The 21909-nt window shown below is 33.4% G+C and overlaps 4 protein-coding genes and 2 long non-coding RNA genes across 11 annotated transcripts in view; all 6 read left to right on the forward strand.

Moving 5' to 3' along the window:
* LOC124451776 (receptor-type tyrosine-protein phosphatase F-like) overlaps nt 1-1420 on the forward strand; it is a 28940-nt gene extending 27520 nt beyond the window's left edge. For 3 of the 5 annotated variants that reach the window (XM_047002371.1, XM_047002375.1, XM_047002376.1), the window contains 2 exons: nt 996-1245; nt 1349-1420. In XM_047002371.1, coding sequence (XP_046858327.1) covers nt 996-1053 — 58 coding nt within the window. In that variant the 3' untranslated portion in view covers nt 1054-1245; nt 1349-1420. Of the gene's footprint in view, nt 1-298; nt 446-995; nt 1246-1348 lie in introns of all 5 variants that reach the window. The other 2 variants (XM_047002372.1, XM_047002374.1) reach the window with 2 other exon arrangements.
* A 252-nt stretch (nt 1421-1672) lies between these two features.
* On the forward strand, nt 1673-2922 carry LOC124452182 (receptor-type tyrosine-protein phosphatase epsilon-like). Its single transcript, XM_047002767.1, has 4 exons — nt 1673-1735; nt 1870-1998; nt 2542-2699; nt 2853-2922. The coding sequence occupies exons 1-4, from the start codon at nt 1673-1675 to the stop codon at nt 2920-2922; spliced, it is 420 nt and encodes a 139-aa protein (XP_046858723.1).
* Nucleotides 2923-5599: 2677 nt separating this feature from the next.
* Nucleotides 5600-6461, forward strand: LOC124451792. 2 transcript variants are annotated; one of them, XR_006950668.1, is made up of 3 exons: nt 5600-5740; nt 5951-6055; nt 6263-6461. It is a non-coding gene; the product is annotated as an uncharacterized LOC124451792 (long non-coding RNA). The 2 variants fall into 2 exon arrangements; XR_006950667.1 differs by lacking the exon at nt 5600-5740 and adding an exon at nt 5760-5872.
* Nucleotides 6462-12174: 5713 nt separating this feature from the next.
* LOC124451787 lies at nt 12175-13445 on the forward strand. The gene is made up of 2 exons (XM_047002401.1): nt 12175-12483; nt 12967-13445. Exons 1-2 carry the CDS (start codon nt 12249-12251, stop codon nt 13284-13286), a joined length of 555 nt encoding a protein of 184 aa, XP_046858357.1. The 5' UTR covers nt 12175-12248; the 3' UTR covers nt 13287-13445.
* Nucleotides 13446-19179: 5734 nt separating this feature from the next.
* Nucleotides 19180-20348, forward strand: LOC124451794. Its single transcript, XR_006950670.1, has 3 exons — nt 19180-19421; nt 19905-20043; nt 20336-20348. It is a non-coding gene; the product is annotated as an uncharacterized LOC124451794 (long non-coding RNA).
* A 94-nt stretch (nt 20349-20442) lies between these two features.
* Nucleotides 20443-21827, forward strand: LOC124452183 (receptor-type tyrosine-protein phosphatase F-like). Its single transcript, XM_047002768.1, has 5 exons — nt 20443-20650; nt 20882-21172; nt 21241-21316; nt 21585-21760; nt 21817-21827. Exons 1-5 carry the CDS (start codon nt 20494-20496, stop codon nt 21825-21827), a joined length of 711 nt encoding a protein of 236 aa, XP_046858724.1. The 5' UTR covers nt 20443-20493.
* The last annotated feature ends 82 nt before the right edge of the window (nt 21828-21909 follow it).

A 21909-nucleotide genomic window follows, 5' to 3' on the forward strand; every position in this document is an offset into this window, starting at 1 on the left:
TAGGAAAAGGGTGCTTTGTTGTGATTGAAGAGTTAAAAGATATGCGCTTTAGTTTCCATGTCAATCTTGTAGGTATAACTTATTTCACATAGAATTAACTACCTCAAATTTACTGGTGGTGTGATCACTGTCCTTATTTGCAAATCTTTTTGACACAAAGATAGTGAAGTTCTTAAGATGGCATCTGTATTTTGAGAAACATCAATTTTTCGCAAGTTACTTTGTTTGTTTTTAACTATTGCTAGTACCTCATAGTTTAGCATTTTGAGTAGAAAGACATATGTTCTAACCAATCTAGGATCAGTACATGTTTATTTATGACGCTATTATGGAGCATATCCATTGTGGAGTGAATGAAATTGAGGCTATGCAAATCAAGGCCGAGATGGAACATCTATCAAAAAAGCTTGGGAATGGAAGAACTGGATTTGAAGAAATATTTGAGGTAAATAAAATGGCGATGCATAGTTTAAGATTGTACATTACGTTGTTACCTTGCATTATTTTACACTGCTGTGTTTTGTTCGGACTTCTTGTTTCAAAATCACATTCCCTCTAATAAGGACGTTGGACTGGAGTTTATAAGTTTCTCAAGGAGTCAAGTTCAACTTAAATCACTCATGATGAAGACCCTTGATTTAAGTATGAATTAAGGACTTAAATTTTAGCATTAGATCACTCCTTATGAAGACACTACACCGGAGTATATAAAGACTCGAGTTTCAACATCAGATCACTCGTAATGAAGACACTAGACTGTAGTATGTAATATAAGAACTCAAGTTTGATCTTCAGATCATTCCTGATGAAGACTGTAGACTGGAGTACATAAAAACTCACGCTTCAACATCAGATCATTCCTAATGAAAACACTAGACTGGAGTATATAAGTACTCTGCTTTTGGCGCTGGGTTATTTTTTTGAGGAAGACGCTAGACTTTTGTATTTTGAGGAGTTATGCTTCATCATTTCAAAGTTGATGATTTTCTTAACAGCGTTTACAATCAGTTACAACAGAACTACCTGAAGAAGTATGTGAAGCTGCACTTTTGAATGACAACAAGAAAAAAATCGCAATCCTGAAATATATCCAAGAATGTTAATATTTACATAAAACGTCTGACGGAGACAAAGTTAAACTTTCACTTGTACTCCGTGTTGTATCTTCGTTGTTTTTTATCTTGTCGCTTAAAATGTATACGTCCACTTAAGGAACGGCGGTGGATTCATAAAATTGATGAAGAGGTGGCTTCTTTTAATAATATCCTTCCCCCCTTTTCCCCTAATTATCGATCTTTGATTATCATTGTACCGTCAGCCAGTCCGTGATAGTTTGTTTTCTTTTTAGGTGAATCTAATCGTCCACCCCTTAGCCACCTGGATAAAATCGAGAATTCCGACTACATTAACGCGTGTTTTGTTGACGTAAGTAGCTTTACGGAGCATCTGAGTGAATATTTTTACAGTATTTATTATTGTTCCTGGGATATTTTAAAGGCAGTAAGCGAAACTGCACGACCACACTGCAGAAAACTATATTCGTATGGTGTTTAACCTATAAAAACTGATATCTTTATGAACATGTCGTGCGTTGATTTAGGGTTACCTTGGCAAGAATTATTTTATTGCCACCCAGACACCTTTAAAAGAAACCATTAACGACTTTTGGAGGATGGTTTGTCAATATAAGTCTTGTACCATCGTTATGCTGAATCAACTCAACGAAAACAACCAGGTCTGTGATGAATCGAAAGAAAAGGAATTTTGCATTGATTATATTGTGATTCATTAGGGTTGTAGCTTTCTCGATGTACTGTCTCTAAGTTTAATTTTTGTTTAGATGACTTGATTCGCTTTGGTATTTATCAGCAATATCCAATGTTTTGGCCTACGCAACGAGCCAGAGCTCAATCGTTTGGTAAAAGTACCGTCTTGTTGGATTCAGTTGTAACAAAAGATGACATTACCGTGAGAAAGTTTATTGTTTCACCTACGATGGTGAGTTTTTGAGTCAGCATTAAGTTGACAAGAATTTATTTTGCGTTGACTCTTAGATAAAATGGTGTTCCATGTATGCATAAGACATAAGTAGCTACATGATGATTGATTGTTTAAGTTTGTATTTCTGATAGAAAACGATATGGACTAGAGTATCTAAAGATCACACCAGTCTAAAAATAACATCACTCGTCGAGAAGACACTAGACTGGATTATTTAATGACACAGGTTTCAACATGAAATCACTACTAACGAAGGCAATAGAATGGAGTATATAAGAACTGAAGTTTTGATATCAGATCATTCTTGATTAAGACACTTGACTGGAGTGTAATAAGGACCCAACTTTTAACATTTCCGATATTTTAAGACTAAATTATTTATTACTGTAATATTGTGAGATTTCTCCCTTTTATTGCTTAGTCATGTTACTTATATACAGATCATTACTTAATTATAATATACGTAGTATGACGTACGAAATACTAATAATTTGCATAATAACTATACTACAATTACATTTCCTATTTTTTGTTTCTCAGGACATTAAAAATGGTCGTATGGTCCGCATGATTCACTACGTATCGTGGCCGGATCATAACGTTCCTAAAGATGTTTACAATATGGTGGAAATTTTATCTGAAGTGGAAGATTCACAGAGAGCTGCTGATGTAAAGGGACCTGTCATTGTTGCGTGCAGGTAAACACGTGTGACTCAAATATTAGCAATTGATCAGCCCGGTTTCTTTGCTCTGTTTGGTTAAAATTCAGCGGTTAAAGGTCTGTGTGGAGATCTCTACAAGAAATTTGCTACAAACTCAAAAGTACCTATAATTTTATTTTTTGCATCCAGTGATGGAGCAGGTCGATCTGGAACCTATATTGCTATCTCAAATCTTGTCGACCGATTCAAAATTGTCTAAGCGATGGATGCGTTCCAATGTATCAAGCTGATCCGGAATAGACGCCCGCAGTTCGTCTAAACGGCGGTAAGCTTGTCTTTCTAATTCTCGTGAAGCCCCAATTGCACCAACACCGAGTGCTATTCTCATTTATGAACTATGCAGCCTCTACTAAATAGACCATAAAAAATTCGTAAAATAAATATTAGGGGGGAGGTCGGCGCCTATCTATCCAGGAATAAGTTTATTATCAAACTAAAAACTTCTAATATTTATTTCACTTTTTATATATCAACACTTCGACACATAACGATCATCATATGTTGTATGGATATTGCCGAATTTCAACTTTATAATTCGTGCTTGTATGCGAACTTTGTTCTCAGTATCGTAGCCTAACTGCATGTTTGATCCCGCTTCGTAGGTCGTGCTATGTAAATCATAGTCTCGTGCTATGTAAATCTAGTTTGCTTTTTGAGAGTAGAAGTTTTTATTTTGATAATAAACTTATGCCTGGATAGATAGGCGCCGACCTCTCCCTAATATTTATTTTACTGAAGGTCTTTATATATGAGTTTGGATAGTTTTAGTGAAATTAAACAGTGCGTAATGTATGTAAATTACATATTCCAGGTGTCCCCCCCTCATAAAAAAGAGGTTTCTGCCGGCGCCCCTGTCTAATGGCTGTTTGTCAAACATCAACAAAAATGCCCAAACAGAATGTTTCTGGAAACTTACACATTGAATTTTATTTAGTTCGACCAACCTTGGTGATGTACTTAGTTTTTTGATTATTTCTATAACATTTTTATCATTTAGGATCAATTCAAACTCTGCTACCGTGCAGTGAACTGCGTATTGGAGTTGTTCGGCGACTACTCAAATTTCTCGGAAATAGGTGGAAGTTGAATTTTTATACTGTACAAATTTCTGGAACTTTTTTTTAGATGTTTGCTGGAATATTTTTTCTGCAATTTTGTCTTCCATGATAGAATGAAATTCAACCAAAAAATATTTACTTTAGTTTTAACAAGGAGAGTCCAGGTTAAGTATCGTTATATGTTTATAGATGTAGATCGTCCAGGTTGGTAAAATCCTGAGAAAGACTGTTGGTGTTGATGTTGACTGACGTTTCGACAACGTTGACTGTAAAGATGACTACCGCTAAGGTTGTCGAAACATAAGTTAAAATCAACACCAACCGTCCTTCTCAGGACTCTACTAACCTGGACAATTTACATGTGTAAACATGTAGAGTCCAGGTAATTAGGAAACCTGATAAGAGTGAATAATTCTGAGTAGGATTTAAAAACAATTTGGAGCATAACGTAAAATTATTAGGTTTAGCAGTGACGTATCAAGCCAGCAAGTTTGGTCGTGCTATGTAAATTTTTCAGTGTTCACTTACTGTAAAAACAATAGATTTCTAAAGAAATGAATAACGATAATGATCTAAAATTTACATAGCACGACCAAATTTGAGGGCTGACTACGAGTTTTGTCAATATTTTAAATAGTACAACATAGGAATATTTTTTATTTGAATATATTAAATTGGGTACTAAGAACAAAAGTAATAAACAAAAAGCAAATCGAAATTAATCGCGAGTTCAAAACAAACAATCCATGGCGGCCGTTACCTCAAATTTCCGCCTCTGAACGATAATGTATAAAGTAAAACACTTCAAAGGACACTTCACAACAAAAATCCAAATTTTGAAATAAAAGGGAGATTTGATAACTACATGTCAGTATTTTCCATCTAAAGATGATATGAAATGACTTAAGGGGGAAATACATGCTGTAACATATTCACACAGATTTCTTTTTATCTCACAAGGAACTTTTCTCTTTTCCATCACTTCAATATACAAGTATTACAGTTTACATCACAGTTTGGGGAATCCAGGATAATGGCAATAACAATTAAGCGAATCATGGTTGGATAAAACGGACCTTCAAACACTCGAAGATGTAAACGAGCAGTGTTCAACCTTTGCTTCTTTTTCACAATTTGAATATTCGTTCTAAAGTGTCGTATAAATTGTTTGACTATGAAAACTACTCGTCAAAAACCAATCCATTCATGCTGACTGTATTTGTCCACCCGTTGCTCTGTTTTATAGTTAACCATTTATTTTTGGAAGTCGTAAAGAAAACACAAATTTCTTTAAAAAACGATATTTCGTTTCTCCCATAATGGTTAGTTTTTAGATTTTATTTATTGGGATTCACATTGCTCCAGATATAGACACTTTGAATTTTCGAGAAATACTTGCTGTAATAAGTTCCCTACTTATCTTTGGAAAATATCCAATGTTTGACAAATGTAAACAACCAAAAGCAACAGGTTTGTTAAACAGGTTTATTGGATTCAGTTGTGACAAAAAATGACATCGTTATCATAAAATTCATTTTTTTGCTGTCTAGTTAATGCAGATTAAAAACGTTGATGTAGGAAGCATGAAGTGGACAGGCTGACATGTACAGTAGATTTTTGTTCGTATTACTTCGTATTTTGTTTGTATTCTATCGAGTGATATTACTCTATATGGATTATTTAAGAACTCAAGATTCTATATCAGACAGATTATAAAATCCTGATAATAAAATGTACAACGAGTGAAATAGTAATAAATGTTAATAATTAATAATACATATATGTTTTTAATTTTTAAAGGACATCAATTAAAGTTAGATGATACGCGTAATCAACTACGCGTCAGAGAAAATTATTGCGCCTACCGAAAATTAATCACGGTTTGGCAGAAATTTTACCTGATGTGGAAGGTTTAAAAAGAACTGCTGAAGTCAAATGAGCTGTCATTGTTGTGTGCAGGTCATGTATGTATATGGAGTGCGCATTCATTTAACGTCTCACATAATCGCACGGATATTGAAGCTCTCCTTTCTTCATGTACGTGGGAGGGGAGGGTGGTAACTATGCAACAAACTTTAATCCTTATATTTTGTAAGTCAATTTTAATTGAAACTGACGTATTCTTAATTCGATCTATGTTATTATGATGGAAATTATTTTTTATTTCAGTGGTGGCTCTATTTGATATCTCTAATCTTGCAGATTCCGTGAATCTGTCCAAGTGGTTGATGTATTTCAGTGCATCTAAATGCTGCGTTGCTCTCTGGATCAGAGGTAAGTAATCTCGTTTATAGCAAAAGTATAAGCGTAAATTTTTCTGCATGCAAGCAAGAAAATAACTCTTTTCAATTACACGATTTTCCAAAATGTTGTACATAAAGATTGAAATTGTTAGTCTACGTATGTGAACTACATACAATCTTTCATCAATGAGATCTCCAACTCAGCAACCCGTTTTTCAAACTTTGTCAATTCTTTCAGATGGAAAAAATCACATTGAAACATCGCAAGCGTAACTTCCGGTGAAACAGCGCACTTTGATTGGTTCAGAAACATTTTTCCCTGTTCTTTACTTTTTCATAATGGACCAGTAGTCCATTACATGTATATTATCAAATAAATGTTAACAAACTTCGTGAAGCAAATAGCAAAACGCAAAAAAAAAACGAAACAAAAACCATATACGAATGTGAGTTGAAGAAAGAGCATTTGTAAAGTGAGTTTTATTATCTGGACGACACAATTTCAAACGATTTATTTTTTAGGATAGTAGCGAGAGGCGTGTGCAGCGTAAATCGAATTTGGGTGATACAAATTAATGCCCAACATAAGGTTTTAAATTGAGCCAAAAGTATAGCAGATTCAAAAATGGAATTTATTGCAACGTTTTGTCTTTACCTCAGACATCTTTAGACAGTAATAAATATTTATGCGTTCTTAATAAGATATGCTACTTATACGTAAATAATCTTATTTACATAAGGTGTTAGAATACAAAAGGAGAGAGCGTAGAATACATTACATAAATTACGAAGTTAGGAAGTACAATAAAGTGCAATTAAAAGGGATAGCGTGGAATAGAACTCTCTAAGACGTTAGGCGAAGGCTTGTGATTAGGATGCTCTCATGAATGGAGAGTTTGTATGGATCGTGAGAAGAGAAAATTATTTTAAAGTCGTCAATATGGTGGTGTTTCCACATGTGTTTATGTAGCAAAATTGCTCGATTACGTAGGGCGGGATATTGGTTACCTGTGAGAAGAGATATTCCCAAATGCTTCAAAAATCTTGTGTCTAAATGACGTTTGCTTTGACACATACGATGCGTTGCAGCTGCCACACTTGAATAAATACACAAATGTAAAACTCACCCCTTCTATTAGCCGCAAACCTATACCCTCACTGACCTCTTCACTAACTTCAACAGCTTCATTACACTTAGTTACAAACGTTCACTAGCTTTATGTGTATTTCATCAAATCTCTCTAGAAAGTTTTTCCACATAGAACTCTAATTTACAAAAAAAAAGTTAATCGTCAAAAGCGGTTTTCCTTCCCGCATATATGACCAAATGACACATTGCTTTCTCATCAACGCCTTTGACCCAAAACCTCCAGTCATAACTGTGCACCTGTTCATTTCAGAATGGAGACATAAAGTCAACTTTTTAAAAATAATTAGCATATTTTAAAAAGTGTATAAAATACCAGCCAAATGTGTTAATTTTAAAGTTTGTCTTACACCAAAGAAAAGGGATGTCGAAATAAGGGACAACAGAAGGTGATACGGTTTTAACTTTGATAGCAGACAATACTATGTAGAACACTTTTAACTTCAAGATCAGTAAATTTCAAAACCATTTTACTTTTAATTCTTTAAAATACAATGCTGAACTCAATTGTGTATTGCTTCAATTACAAAAACGGCTATGGCGAAGCAATATTTTTCTCGTCATTTCTCGTTATATTTTTGACGTGCGGCTGTCTTTGTATCCATGGTGCAAACAAACACTTGAGACAATAAACAAACAGCTTGTAATATGTCATAAATTTTTGTTGTTTTGCCTAAAATTATAATATTTGTGACAGAAAATTTTGCTCGTGACCACATGCCAGCATTATTTTATTCTATCTGTTGGTGTTATTTTAATTGTTTTTCATCTACAATTAATCATTTTATCATTGCAAGTTTTTTAACTACTTCAATAATTTATTACACAAGTCAGGAAGCCTTTAAGTGCACAATTTTATCACATTATGATGCCTTAATAATACCAATGGAAAGTATTCTTCATTGTGACAGGAATGAATTTAGTATTGGTAAAATTCATAGTTAAAAACTTAAAATATATGCATGAACGATATAATTTTTCATTTTTGAGCACATCAATCTTTTGGCGTGTTTACCCACTTAATATTTTAATGCATTACTATTATTTACTTAATATAAACATATTTCTCTAAGTTTTTGAAAATTTTATGTTCTAACAAGGTTTGTTAATCAAATCTCATCATCCTAATTTCCTATCATACGTATAAAGCAAGGATGTTACTCTACATTCGTAAAGGATACGATTTGATGCGTAAAAACTTGTTGAACACCTGGGGAAGATGGCATGAGTGTTCATAAATACTCGATACAACTCTGCACACTGGAGGAAACAGCTTTGGTTAACAGTCACGAAAAAAACTTTGCGAAGGCCACGACTCGATTGTTCGTCTTACTTGTATGTATCTTAATTTTTCTCTGTTTGTTTAAGGTGTATTTCTGAAGTCTTCTTGTCTAAACTGCAATATCTTAACTTTTTGTATTTGCCGTATTGTGTACACGATATAATAAAAGACGTGAAGATCACAAAACAACAGAAAGTAAGACGTAAATTTCATTCTAAATAGTTGATGATAAAACGGTAGATTGTTTAACATCGATGCCTTTTCAACTTTTAATACAGCAAAGTTTTTCTTCCACTGAGTTTCGTTTCGTTTCGTTATTTTGTTCTTTATTAAGTGTTAATAATAATAATATTACTCAAACCCTTTTTAACTTTATTTCTAAATCGCTATCTTTTGAAATTTTTAATTTTTTCAAATTTTTCAACTGTAACTTTTTGAATTTGTCAACTGAGCATTTTAGCTGTCTTATAGCTGCTTATATGTGTTTGATTAAATGAATTCAAAATTTGAATGAAAATTTTAAAACGGGTAGCTAAATTTGGCTGCAATACATGAAATTCTAACGTTTTGCTACAGCGTAAATCGAATTTGGGTGATAAAAATTAATGCCAACATAAGGCTTTAAGTATACCAGTTTCAAATATGAAGTTTATTGTAACGTTTTGTCTTTACTTACGACATCTTCAGACAGTAATGAATATCATTGCATTCTTAATAGATATGCTACTTATATGTAAATAACTTATTTACATATGGTGCTAGAATACAACAGAAGACAGTGTCGAATACATTACATAAATTACGAAGTTAGCAAGCACAATAAATTGCAATTAAAAGGGATAGCTTGGAATAGGAATCTCTAGGACGTTAGGTCAAGGCTTGTGATTAGGATGCTATCATTAATGGAGAGTTTGTATGGATCGTGAGAAGAGAAAATTATTTTCAAGGTTGTGGGCGTTTCCACATGTGTTTATGGGAGCAAAATTGCTCGCTTACGTGGGGCGGGATATTGGTTACCTTTGAGGAGAGATATTCTTAAATGCTTCAGAAATCTTGTGTAAATGACGTTTGTTTTGACACATACGATGCGTTGCAGCTGCCACATTTGAATAAATACACAAATGAAAAAATCACCCCTTCCGTTTACCGCAAACCTATACCCTCACTGACCTCTTCACTAATTTCCACAGCTTTGTTCCACTTAGTTAAAAACGTTCACTAGCTTCCTGTTTATTTCATCAAATCTCTTTCGAAAATTTTTCCACCACGTAAAACTCTAATTTACAGAAAAAGTTGCTCGTCAAAAGCGGTTTTCCTTCCCGCATAAATGACCAAATGACACGTCGCTTTCTCATCAACACATCAATTCTAATAGAATACACTCCCCCAACAGCCGAACATGTTTAATTCATCATACATTTATTATAATGTAAACCTGTAAAAGAACAAAAGCTCAATTCAAAACCGTGTCTTGGTTATTTTTGCGTTTATTGATGTTATTCAGTAAAGATCACGTTGAAATATTTTGCTTGCTTGTTAAGGGGTGTGAGGGTTAGGGTTAGAGTTAGGGTTAGGGTTAGGGTTAGGGTTAGGGTTAAGGTGTTCATATATTGATCTATGCTAGTTAAGCTTCATTATTATTATAGTAAATACTAAATTTTACTATATAGTTCGGTCCAACACAATTTTGTATTTGGGGCCTAAAATTTTGCTAATGACTGTCAGCAAAATTGAATTTACTGTTGGTAAAGTTGATTCTTATAAACTTAAAATACGTTATGGAAACAATATAATTTTTTGTCATTGAGCACTTGAAGTCATTAACTTGTTTTATTTTGCTGTGTTTGCCCACATTAGATGCATTATTTGTGCTTCGTTGCTTCGTATAAACAGAGGTAATTCTTTAGAATATCAAAAACTTTATCTTCTATAACATTGCTTCGTCAACCAATCCACGGCATCCAAATATCCTAACACATTTAAAGTATTATTGCTGATTTGTAAAGGATAGGATTTCACGCAAAACAAATTCTATAAAATGTTGAATAACTGGGGCAGATGGCATGAGTGTTTGTATATACTCAATATGGCACTGTACAAATAAGGAAGCCGACAGCCTTGGCCAGCATTTGCAAGTAAAACTTTGCGAAAGCAACAGCTCTTTTGTTCGTCTGATTGAACGTATCTTAATTTTTCTCTGTTTGTTTAAGTTGTATTTCTGCAGTCTCCTTATTGTATCCGTTTTTTAATGAACAAAAGAACAAAGGTAAGATGTGATGTAGTTGATAGTAAAATGGAAGTTTCTATATCTTCGATACAATGTTAACATTTTTGCCTTCGACTGAGTTTGGCAAATAAGTGTTATTACAAACACCGCACAACTTCCGCCAACAATGATTCGATTCTTATAGTAAACGGAGAGATTTTTCCATTTACCACAATACCTCCATGCTTGATGTAGGATTCGGGACATGTTATCACATTCATGTTTTAATTCATATATTATCATATTTTTCCCTCAAATCTCTCAACTACATCAAAAACAAACCCCATTCCACTGTTCTGTAAATAATTTTGTTCTTCAACGACACTTGCAAAAAATAGAAAAGAAATCCGTTTGAGATTTTCAATTCTTATGGAGTATTCATTGTCATCAAGTACTTCACGAAAAACTGCAAACAAAAGAGTAACGACAAGCTTAAAAAATGTAAAAAGTTGCAAAATATTTCCGAGATTTTCTGTGATATTTCTGTAAACTTTTATAAATGAATTAGCAGTCTCAAGATAGCGCTGAAATCCAAAACTACTTAGCTGCCTTTAGTATCGACGTTCGTTTATTTCATGAGCTCTTCCTCCCCAATAGATAAAAGCTCCGCGGTGCATGTAATGCAAAGATCTAACACCCTTTTCAACATTATTTTTTGGTCATTAACTTTTGAAATTTTCAATTTAATTAGTTAATTTTTCAACTGTAATTTTTTGAATTTGTCAACTGAGCAATTTAGCTGTTTTATAGCTGCTAATGTGTTGAGTTCGATGGAATTAAAAATTCGAATGAAAATCCAATACGGGTATAGCTATAGAGACAATACGGGTATAACATTACAGCTATAGAGGTTGCGTTACAAGGAATTGTAAAGTACTTTATGATTTCATAGGTTTTTTACATGTATCGTGACATAACAGGAAATTGAAATGAAATAGCTAATGGGAAGCTCTGCATGCACAATTGTTATTTTCATAATCAGATAAAGAATTTTAACATCGTCTTGGGTTTTTAATCTATTGTATCTAAAACAAATGTATTGCATTGACTTTAATTTGATCTCGCTTTCTTCGTTTCCTTAGCGCTATCCACTAAAAAGCACTTTTTTCATCGTTCAATAAATCTCTTAAAACACAAGAAGTTGAAATTCAGACTGAACCGAGTAAAAAGAATAAAGCATAAATTGAAAGATAACCAAGTTTCGTTATTTTAAAAAAATTATAACCACCTACATATAAAATAGCTACAGTGGCTACCATTAAGAGAGCCATCATGCAGCCATATGAGACTAGCTCAATCTATTTCTGAACAGTTTTTCTCGCTACTTAATATTGCTGAAATGAACTTATTAGATAATGCTCGTATATTGCTCAAAAATACGTTTTAATCGTGATGTAATTGTGACAGATGTAATTGTGACGTAGACATTGTCGATCTAAATATAAATTTAAAGTCCTCTGTGATAACGTACCTACATCCAACAATCAATTATAATTTAGAGCTTTACTGTATATCCTTGGATCTATGCAATGATGAGTTTAATGATATGGTCGTTATTGTGGCTGTTATTCGGTCAAGGATTCACAATGAAAATGGGTTGGAATGAAGGACTTGAGTTTTGTGAGGAAGAATGGAAGAATTTTGTGGCGGACAAAATTGAAATCGATTCGAAATGCAACAATACTCGTACACGTTGTTGTGTTGAGGAGAAGAAATATCATTTAGAGCGATTTAAAATGTTTTGTGAAATATGTCCACTTGAAGGTAAAGTAAACAACAGTTAAGTTTACAGTAAGTTCAGAACATCAACTTGCCACAAACTTGGCAAATAATCACAACACTTATATTACTGAGGTTCTGTTTAATTTAAATAACGCTAATTGAAACCGTATTCTTAGAAAGTGCATTAAAGTAAGGTACCTTAAGTAAATGGTTTGAACCCGTAATGTGCATGTTAAAGTACACAACCGATTTGGATACACTAGCTTCACAGCATTGACGCAGCATAATCTCTCGTTCATTGTTACTCTGTCTAGTTACAAAAGCAAAGTAATATGACAGTAGAGTCAAAAATAGTAATATATGCAGTTATATGATAAAGTCTGTATAGTTTTTGTCTATTTGGGTTTAAGGAAGACTTTCGATTCAATGTGAATAGTTTGTATCATTTTGTGGCCAAAGAGTATCACTTTTTACTTGTTCTTTTTCTCTGGACAACCAGTTAAAGATAACTTAATTTCTCGTTAGGGACATGTGGATGCAGCCCGATGATTTTGAACTTTACTGCTGTGTCATACGTCGATTATGGTCCTTCTTCTCGTCGTTATTATCGTAGTCATTTTTTTCCATCCGCAAAATGGAAAGAACCAGAAAACTTCACGTGTTCACATAAGTACATAAATGAAAGAATAGAAAAGTCATATCTTACATCTTCTGGTGGCTTTTCAATCGGACAACACAAAATCCCTTACAAGTATGTTTTATACGGTGGAAAAAATCACACTTGTTATGTTGTCATCAACGTGAACAAAAAACGACAAGGTACATGCAAGGGCAGTTCATTTTAGTTTCTCCTGTGTCAGTTTAATTTATAGTGCACCAATGTGATTAAAGTGCTTCATATTCAACTTCGCTCAAATCCATACGGCACTTTGACCTATATTCAATTCATCATGTACGTATAATCTTAAGTCAATTTCTTTGCAGTTGCAAAGCTAATAGAATACACCCCGGAACAGCCAAGCATGTTTAATTCGTCATACATATATTACAATGTAAACCTGTAAAAGAGTAAAAGTTCAATTCAAGAGCGTGTCTTGGTTATTTTCGGGTTTATTGATCTTATTCATTAACGATCACGTTGGAAGATTTTGGTTGTTTATTATGGGGTGTGACGGTTAGGGTTAAGGTGTTCATATATTGATCTGTGCTAGTTAAGCTTTATTATTATGATTCAACGGTGATGCAATCTCGATTGTGATTGTTTAAAAGCCTTCAAATAATTGTCAATACACTATCACGTTGAAAAACATTGAAATAACCTGTAGGTGACGAATTTTCTTTATGAGACAGCTGTAAATACAAGATATATTTTGGTAGAATCTTCATCGAGACTTTCAAGTGTATTACTCTGCTCAAATAATCGAAAATAAAGACTAAAAAACCGCGAAGGGTTAAACTGTCAGTCCAGAGAGTTTCCATCGCGTATTTACAGGAAATAGACGAAAGCGAACCGCAAAAATTTTTCAACCAGACTGCAGTCAGCGCTATCCCCCTTCAGCTTTGCTTCGTTAGATATCCAATTGTCCTTGGTCTGAATATTGTTTAATATCGTGCTCAACTTAATCCAAAGTTTGTTAAATATTTTTCACAAGAGAATGTTTACATATCACTTCAGTAGAATTAAATTTCCTTGTACATTAACCTTATGTATAATATCCCTATACATATATGTATGCATCTCTCCTCTACATGTATAAACCTAAATAAACCCGTAAAAAGGCCTCGCGATTTTGTATAAGCCCTGGGCATGATATTTATTTAAAGTGTTTGGAATTTTAAATTGTGCAACTCTGGTATTTTTATATGTTTGTAAATGATGATCGTCCAGGTTAATAAAGTCCTGAGAAGGAATGTTTTTGTTGTTGTTGACTGACGTTTCGACAACCTTAGCGGTAGTCATCTTCAGAGTAAAAAAAAAAAAAACATTTTTTTTTGCACATCTCGAAAAGAATTAGAAAACTCATGTCTGACAAGCATTTAAGTAATAAATATAAATGGCTGGAACAACATCAATCTTATAACTTTGTAAAAAAAGCCTTAACCAGATAATCAGATAACAAATACGGCTAACCTGACGTTTACACCTCATTTGACTCTGATGATGACTACCGCTAAGGTTGTCAAAACGTCAGTCAACAACAACAAAAACAGTCCTTCTCAGGACTTTATTAACCTGAACGATCATCATTTACAAACATATAACGATACTCCCGGTTCAAACCATTTACATTATCTGGTATTTTTATTATCAAGAGCACTATATCACAGCACAACTTAAATGAACTCCACCAGAAAAGAGTGTACAGTTTACAGAGTTCACAATTCAATTTTACATTGTATTATATATTCCTTGTCTTCAAGTTTGAATAATACCAACCTAAATCATCAACTTTTTCTGGGCACAAATTTGTATAAGTGTTTAGATAAACTTCCTTTTCATCAAAAACGAAAGTCATGGGAGTTTATACAGATGAAAAATCAGGTTCAGCAAACAATCTTAAAATATTTCAAATATTTCAATTGCGTAAACAAACCATAACTCTCCCTTTTCCATCGTAACAGACCGTGCCCCGTGAAATTTTTATTAATTGAGTTATTACACTTTTCAACTTGTTTGTAAAGTTTTTCAGTCTCCATGCCATTGAACTAGAATACATCGAACGCTACATCAAGCATATAATTGAACCATATTTTACGCTACATACGCGAGATTTTACTGAAGACACGCGCGTTTAGTGTTTCGAGTTTCTCTCGCGGAGTAATAATTGATTGAGTACACACTCGTTTCTGGGGTAGTCTTGCGTGTCTGGGGTGAAATCACGGCTTTAAAAAATTATTAGGGTTTTGTATTACAGGTAGCGTTCCATGTATTTTAGATCAATGCTCCATGCTGGATGCCTTAAAGTCTTGCATACACCATTATTTTCAAAATGACTCTCAACAGCAATTGGATTATTTAATTCTTTAGAAAAGTTGAGTTTCAAGATGGCTTTTTTTTTGGAATGTTTTTTCCTATATTGATAGAATTCAGTATGCTAAATTATTTTTGATGAAGTCCTATTATATTTATATATATATTTTGTAGAGTGTGGTATTTTCAATCATTTTTATCATGTATGATTGTCCTTTTTCAGATGCGACTGGATTTTTCATCAAGCATGTTCAGTCAGGATTGTGTGTTGATAATTTTCTCGCACTTTATCATAAGCTTTACTTGGGGTTTACATGGAATTGTCTTCAGGAGTCAGCTTATTTTAAATTTTTACAATCTGGCTCAATCAATAGGCCGAATACAACAAGGTGTTTGGTGAGAGAAAGATACGGAAGTGGTTTGGGTTTATCTCATGGAAATTTTAGTGAAGAATGCAGCGCCATCAATGCCATAACCCAAACATTTTGGGGTGGTCTATTCTTTTCACGCTACAATAAATGCATAGTCGCTACAGGAGGTTATTCCGACGTGGGACTGGACAATTGTAAAAAAGAAGAAAATCAGCGATTCAATTTTGGCAAGTGAGAATATTATCCAGTTAGCGTATATTTACATAATCTCTTATTAAAAGCCACTGCAAGGCCACAGATATAGGAATGGCGCCAAAGAAGTCACTGCCATCATACACTTCATTTTTATCAAATCAACTTTTATTTTACAGGAATTTAAAGATAAGCTTGTGTAGATTGGACTTTACTTACTTTTTGTGTGTCTTCAATAGGATCAATGACATGTGCTGGAAAAAATATTTCGGACGTCAGTTGTTCTAATAATCAATATATGGTAATAAAAGTTGCAGAATTTCGTGGATTGCGAAAAGGAAGCATTTGGGGCTCAGGTTTTTACCACATTTGTAGAGTCAATGTGACATGTGACCTTAAAAATTACTGTGATGGCGAAAGAAAATGTAATATAACTGTTGATGTTAACCATTTTCCTTCGAATATTTGTCCTGGTTTGGTGAAATATCTTTACTTTGAATATCAATGTAACGACACAAGTATGCCATACAGAAAAATTTGCAATCGTAAGTATTATATAGGCAGATTAATTATTGCTTATTATGGGGTGGTCTATTCTATTCACGCTATAATAAATGTATGGCAGGACCTGGCGTCTTGAAACTTGTCAGTTGTAAAAATGAAGAAGATCAGCGATTCAATTTTGGCAAGTAAGAATATTCATCCAGTTAGCGTATATATACTTAAACTCTGATTAAAAGCCACTGCAAGTCCGCAGTTATAGGAATCGCACCAGTGAAGTCACTGCCATCACACACTTTATTTTTATCAAATCAAGTTTTATTTTACAGGAATTTAAAGATAAGCTTGTATAGATATGAATTTACTTATTTTTTGTGTGTCTTTAATAGGCTCAGTTACATGTGCTGGAAAAAATATATCGGACGTCAGTTGTTCTAATAAAACATATATAGTGATAAAAGTTGCAGAATATCGTGGATTAAGAAAAAGAAGCATTTGTGGTTCAAGTTTGGATTACAATTGTAATGTCGATGTGACATGTGACCTTAAAAATTACTGTGATGGTGAAAGGGAATGTAATATAACTGTTGATAACAATCATTTTCCTTCAAGTATTTGTCCTGGCTTGGAGAAATATCTTTACTTTGAATATCAATGTAACGACACAAGTATGCCATACAGAAAAATTTGCAATTGTAAGTATTATACAGGCAAATTATATTTTGCTTATGATATAAGTGCTTCGGGACAAGTTTTGACCTTAATGCACAATGGTATGCTGTTCATTTTTGTACTATGTACGTTATCAATTTAGAAAAATTGAAACAAATTTGAATTTTTGTTGGGTGTCTTCACCAGGCGTGGTTGTTTATGCTTTTTATATTGTAAAGTTTAATTTAGTGTCTTTTTATATTGTGACATTTAAATTGTGTCCTCAATAGTTTGCTTAAGTTTAAAGGTTTGAACAATTTCTTGTTTTTAGTTTGTTAATGCAAATATTGTTCGCAGAAACATCACTTATTCCAGTCAATTTGATTTATCAAATCTATTTTTTTTAAATCGTTTGGCAATTCTATGTAGGCCAAAAGTGACATTTACAATTGCATTTGTATTCATACTTTCATGAATTCACACTGCAGAATTTTCATATAAACTGCATAAATATACAAAGATATATTCACTACAATTCATATGAATTGGGAAGCTAAACGCAGTGCTCACCTGTAAAAAACGGTGTTTGTTCTGGTTTCATTAATGATTCACATAATCACTTAGACACATTTTGTTGTGATTCGTGTTTACAGCACAAAAGTAAAGTTCTCAGTTCAACTTATTTGTATGCAGTTCATTGCCGACTTAAAAATTAAAATCAAAACAGTGCATACCAACTTTAACTGTAAATCTATAACATACTGTGTCCATCAGAATGTGTAAAACATTTCTGGTTAAGTGCTTTCAAACTATAATTTTTTTAAATTATTGTCACCTTCTGTGTTGTTCTGATTTTCAAACTCCGTGTATATATCTTAATCACGTAGGGGATTTGACATATTTATGTTCATAAAACCATTTCTAAAAACACAGATTTCACCTTAAGATATGCGCCATGATCATAATTAAAGAAAAAAATAATTTCGATTTGTGTAGTTATGGATGTACGACTGTCTAAATCGAATCTTCCGAACGAAGGTGTTGTGAATGTTATTACCAAGTTTAGAAACTTCACCATTTGCAACAATGGTCTTTTGCACAAAATAAAGACGATTATTTGTAAACAACTTGGTTATCCTACCGCAGCATCTGTGGAAGGCTCAATGTCACTATCATCTTTGATGCATCAATCGTTTATACCTGGAATTGTCAAATGTGATGCTGGAGTAAACGATTTATCTCAATGTACCATCACTCAAAATAAGGATTGCTCTCAATACTCGTACGTTACATGTAAGCATTCTCATTCAATTTTTTCAATGTATTAACGTATTGCAGAACACATTTTTTATGACGTTAGAAAAAGTTTTTAGCGAAGGATTTAAGGAATGAATGTGTTACTTTTGTGTTCTCAACTTACATCTGTCTTTTGTTAAGCATCATGACTTACCTCTATCATCAAGACTTACATCTGACATCGTAGTGTCAATGTATTTTACGCTGACTTGGAGAATTTCACAATTCTTCTTTTACATAACAAAAGAAATATAGCATCACAAAATATAAACGATTGCTACTCTTAAATAATAAATAATTAAAACAGGATTGCTGCGAATACAGAGGAGTAAATTAATTTTACTCTTGCTAGTTCATTTCGTGCTTCAAAAAATGTCCAATTGTCATTGCTCTGCACGATGATTGACGTTCACTCTTTAATGGATTTAAATCGCCACGGTATTGTTGTTATTAGAGAAGATACTTACGGTTCCTTGTCATAGCTGGCTTGATTCCAACTGGAATTTAACCTTATTCAATAAAAGCATGCAACATCAGTCCTATTCGTTCGATACTTCTTGTGCTCTTTTTCTTTCTTCAGAAAACAGCTTTTAATTTTTGCAATTTTTCGTGAATGGAGAACAATATGGGATTGCATAATTGCTCTCTATCAAATCAAACCAGTTCTAATGTTGTAATGCATTTCAACAAAATCTTTTTCTATTTAAGGTCATATTTGTGATAATCCTCTATTAAAAAATGCAGACAAGTTCCCAGATTCTTGGTTTACTGCCTTCCCAAAGAGTCGTAGTGCTTCTAAAGCAAGAATATCCAGTGGTAGTTCATGGTGTGCTTCTGCTGCAGATGGCAATCATTATCTTCAACTGAATTTCCCGAGTCTTTATACAGTTAACGTTATCGCAATCTTTGGGGACAGTTCAAGTTCAAGCTTTGTAACTAAATATCACTTGCAGACAAACATTGATGGTGTGAACTGGAAATCTGAAAAATCCCAGAAGGTAACGGTAGAATTTTCGAATTTGTGTATTATAAATTTAATGGGAAGTTTAAAAAAGGAATGAAGTTATAAATTAAGTAAACTTTTAAATTGATATTTATATACAAGCTTGTGTGCAGATGTTGATTCAGTGGTGTAGGCGGCACGCAAAATTGCTAGATCTATGTAAATTTCAGATAATTATCATTATTCATTTCTTTAGAGATCTATTGTTTTTACAGTAAGTGAGCACTGAAAAATTTACATATAGCACGACCAATTTTGTGGGCTAGCTACGTCACTGTGTTGATTGTCTTGGTTACTCCAGCACTACGAAGGACTCTTGAATTTGATTATAAAGTTTAAATTGTAGCTTTGTGCATGATTTGAAGAGATACATAGACAATGCATAAACTACTCTCCTCTGGACTGCTTTAAACAAACCTGGCTTTCTCTAACCTTGCTCTGCAAATACACGAAAACTATTTGTTTTGTTTTATTCCAGATTTATCTAGGAAACAAAAATAGTTACAATGATGCGGCTATAAAAAAGTTTTCTGGTGGCCTTAAATCTAAAGCTTTGCGAATCTTTCCATTGAAATTTGTTGGTGCACCGTGTTTACGAATTGAAATTTGTGGTGGAGGTAAGAGTTGGAAAAAATATACCAGGTTTACTTTGCACTGTAAGCACTTAATTAATCAATATATAAAGTTTTTTCTCTGAAAATTAATCAAACATGTGTTAGTTGACAAAACTGAACAAGTTTCCATGAAGGCTGAAGTGTTAGTTTCTTTCTCTGTTAAAATAAACTTATTGAAACAAGGCTTTCAACATGCTGTTAAGTTTAACACGTGTTATTGAGGAAAAAACAGAACACTGATTTCATTTAGAGGCGACACATGGTTCTATTTGTAGATTTTTCTTTTATCGTGCAGACTTACTCCCAGAAAAACCAACAGATCTCATTGCAACTAAATCTGCATCGACGTACCTCGAGATATCATGGAAACATCCCAAAAGAGCTGGTTTAAAACGTGGTACAAATATCTCGAATCCTCTTACAAGATATCTATTGATTTTGCTGAAGGATACTATGATTGTTTTCAATAAAACTTTGGAGGTAACTGACAAAAAACCTTACAACATTACGAATCTTGTTCCTTACGCAACGTATAAAATTAATGTAACCGCTGGCAATTCTGAAGGCTTTGGTAGATCAACTACAGCTACTTTTAGAACTGCTGAAGATGGTGAGTTCATATATATATATATAGGCTGTTATTGCATTGATGGTGTTATTGTCGTGGACGACTTTTGAAAGCTCAAATCTTTTCTGGTCGACATTTATTTCAATCATGCTTTTCTTTTACTGTATTATATTTAAGTTAACAATGACAGTGTACACTTGTTAGGACTTCTTTTTAAAGAGATTTTAATGTTTTACATAAATCTTTAAAACATATGTTGTTATTTTTGTTTAGTTCCCGAAGGTCCACCTTTAAATGTTCAAATTGTCGCCTTAAGCAGTTCATCGTTATCAGTTACGTGGGAGCCACCAGATAAGAACAAAACAAATGGAAAGATAGTCAGTTACACTGTTTGTATTACACATTTGGAGAATGAAAACTGTTCAATGAAGTATATGATCGAGGAACAGCGTTTGGACATAAATAATGTGAAACAAGGGACAAAATATTATGTTCGAGTTTTAGCTTCTACAATAGTGGGATCTGGAATTTACAGCAATGTTATATGGGTATTTACAAATGGATGTAAGTTGTCTATAGATTCTGTAAATGTTTGATTAAGATGGTAAATCTATTCAAGTTCATTTATTTAGTGGCACCTGAACTGTCCACCAAGCAGATTGGAAATACGTTGACTTATTTGTTCCAAAATCCAAATTTGGAATATCGGTAACTATGTATTTTACTAGAGCAAATTATTGTAAAAAAACTTAAAGGAACTTAAAAGTATTTTTTGAGTTTTTCGTATTCATGGCTAAGTATAGGAGAGTTGGTTTCATGTGGGATTGAGGTAGTCTAAATATCTCTCTGGAAACGTTTTGATGACTCGTCGCTTTTCTCTGGCAGTGCAGATACATGCATGACATATATTTTGACAATTAACAAAAGCAGAGGTGATGTATGTGTTTTTAAAAAATGTTTTCCCTTCAATTTGCAGATATTTCTATGTAGTCGCGATGAAAAATGGCACAGAAGAGAGTCGATTGCCTTCTAACTTTAAAAACACAGACTTAGGGACTTATTCTGAGGCAATATCTTCCGCACAACCAATGCCCTATATTGCTGCTGTAGTCTCTCGCAGAGACTTTAAGCCGGATTTTACACTTGGTGATGGTGAAAATACAACACGGCTTTCCAATGGTGAAAATTATTACAATGGCCCGCTGAAGCTTGGCACTAACTACAAAATATTTCAACGCATTTTCATTAATGATAAGGTGCCATGTGTTTTTTACATTTTCATCTGCATTGCCTACTGCAAC

This window comes from Xenia sp. Carnegie-2017, unplaced genomic scaffold (assembly GCF_021976095.1).
Source record: "Xenia sp. Carnegie-2017 unplaced genomic scaffold, XeniaSp_v1 HiC_scaffold_24, whole genome shotgun sequence".
In the NCBI taxonomy this organism is placed as follows: Eukaryota; Metazoa; Cnidaria; class Anthozoa; order Malacalcyonacea; family Xeniidae; genus Xenia; species Xenia sp. Carnegie-2017.

Coding starts and splice junctions, on each gene's coding strand:
- LOC124452182 (XM_047002767.1), top strand. CDS start 1,673: ATGGTTTGTCAATATAAGTCTTGTACCATCGTTATGCTGAATCAACTC. Junction 1,736..1,869: donor AACTCAACGAAAACAACCAG/GTCTGTGATGAA, acceptor GGTATTTATCAG/CAATATCCAATGTTTTGGCC. Junction 1,999..2,541: donor TTATTGTTTCACCTACGATG/GTGAGTTTTTGA, acceptor TTTGTTTCTCAG/GACATTAAAAATGGTCGTAT.
- LOC124451787 (XM_047002401.1), top strand. CDS start 12,249: ATGATGAGTTTAATGATATGGTCGTTATTGTGGCTGTTATTCGGTCAA. Junction 12,484..12,966: donor TGAAATATGTCCACTTGAAG/GTAAAGTAAACA, acceptor ATTTCTCGTTAG/GGACATGTGGATGCAGCCCG.
- LOC124452183 (XM_047002768.1), top strand. CDS start 20,494: ATGATTGTTTTCAATAAAACTTTGGAGGTAACTGACAAAAAACCTTAC. Junction 20,651..20,881: donor TTTTAGAACTGCTGAAGATG/GTGAGTTCATAT, acceptor ATTTTTGTTTAG/TTCCCGAAGGTCCACCTTTA. Junction 21,317..21,584: donor AATCCAAATTTGGAATATCG/GTAACTATGTAT, acceptor TTCAATTTGCAG/ATATTTCTATGTAGTCGCGA.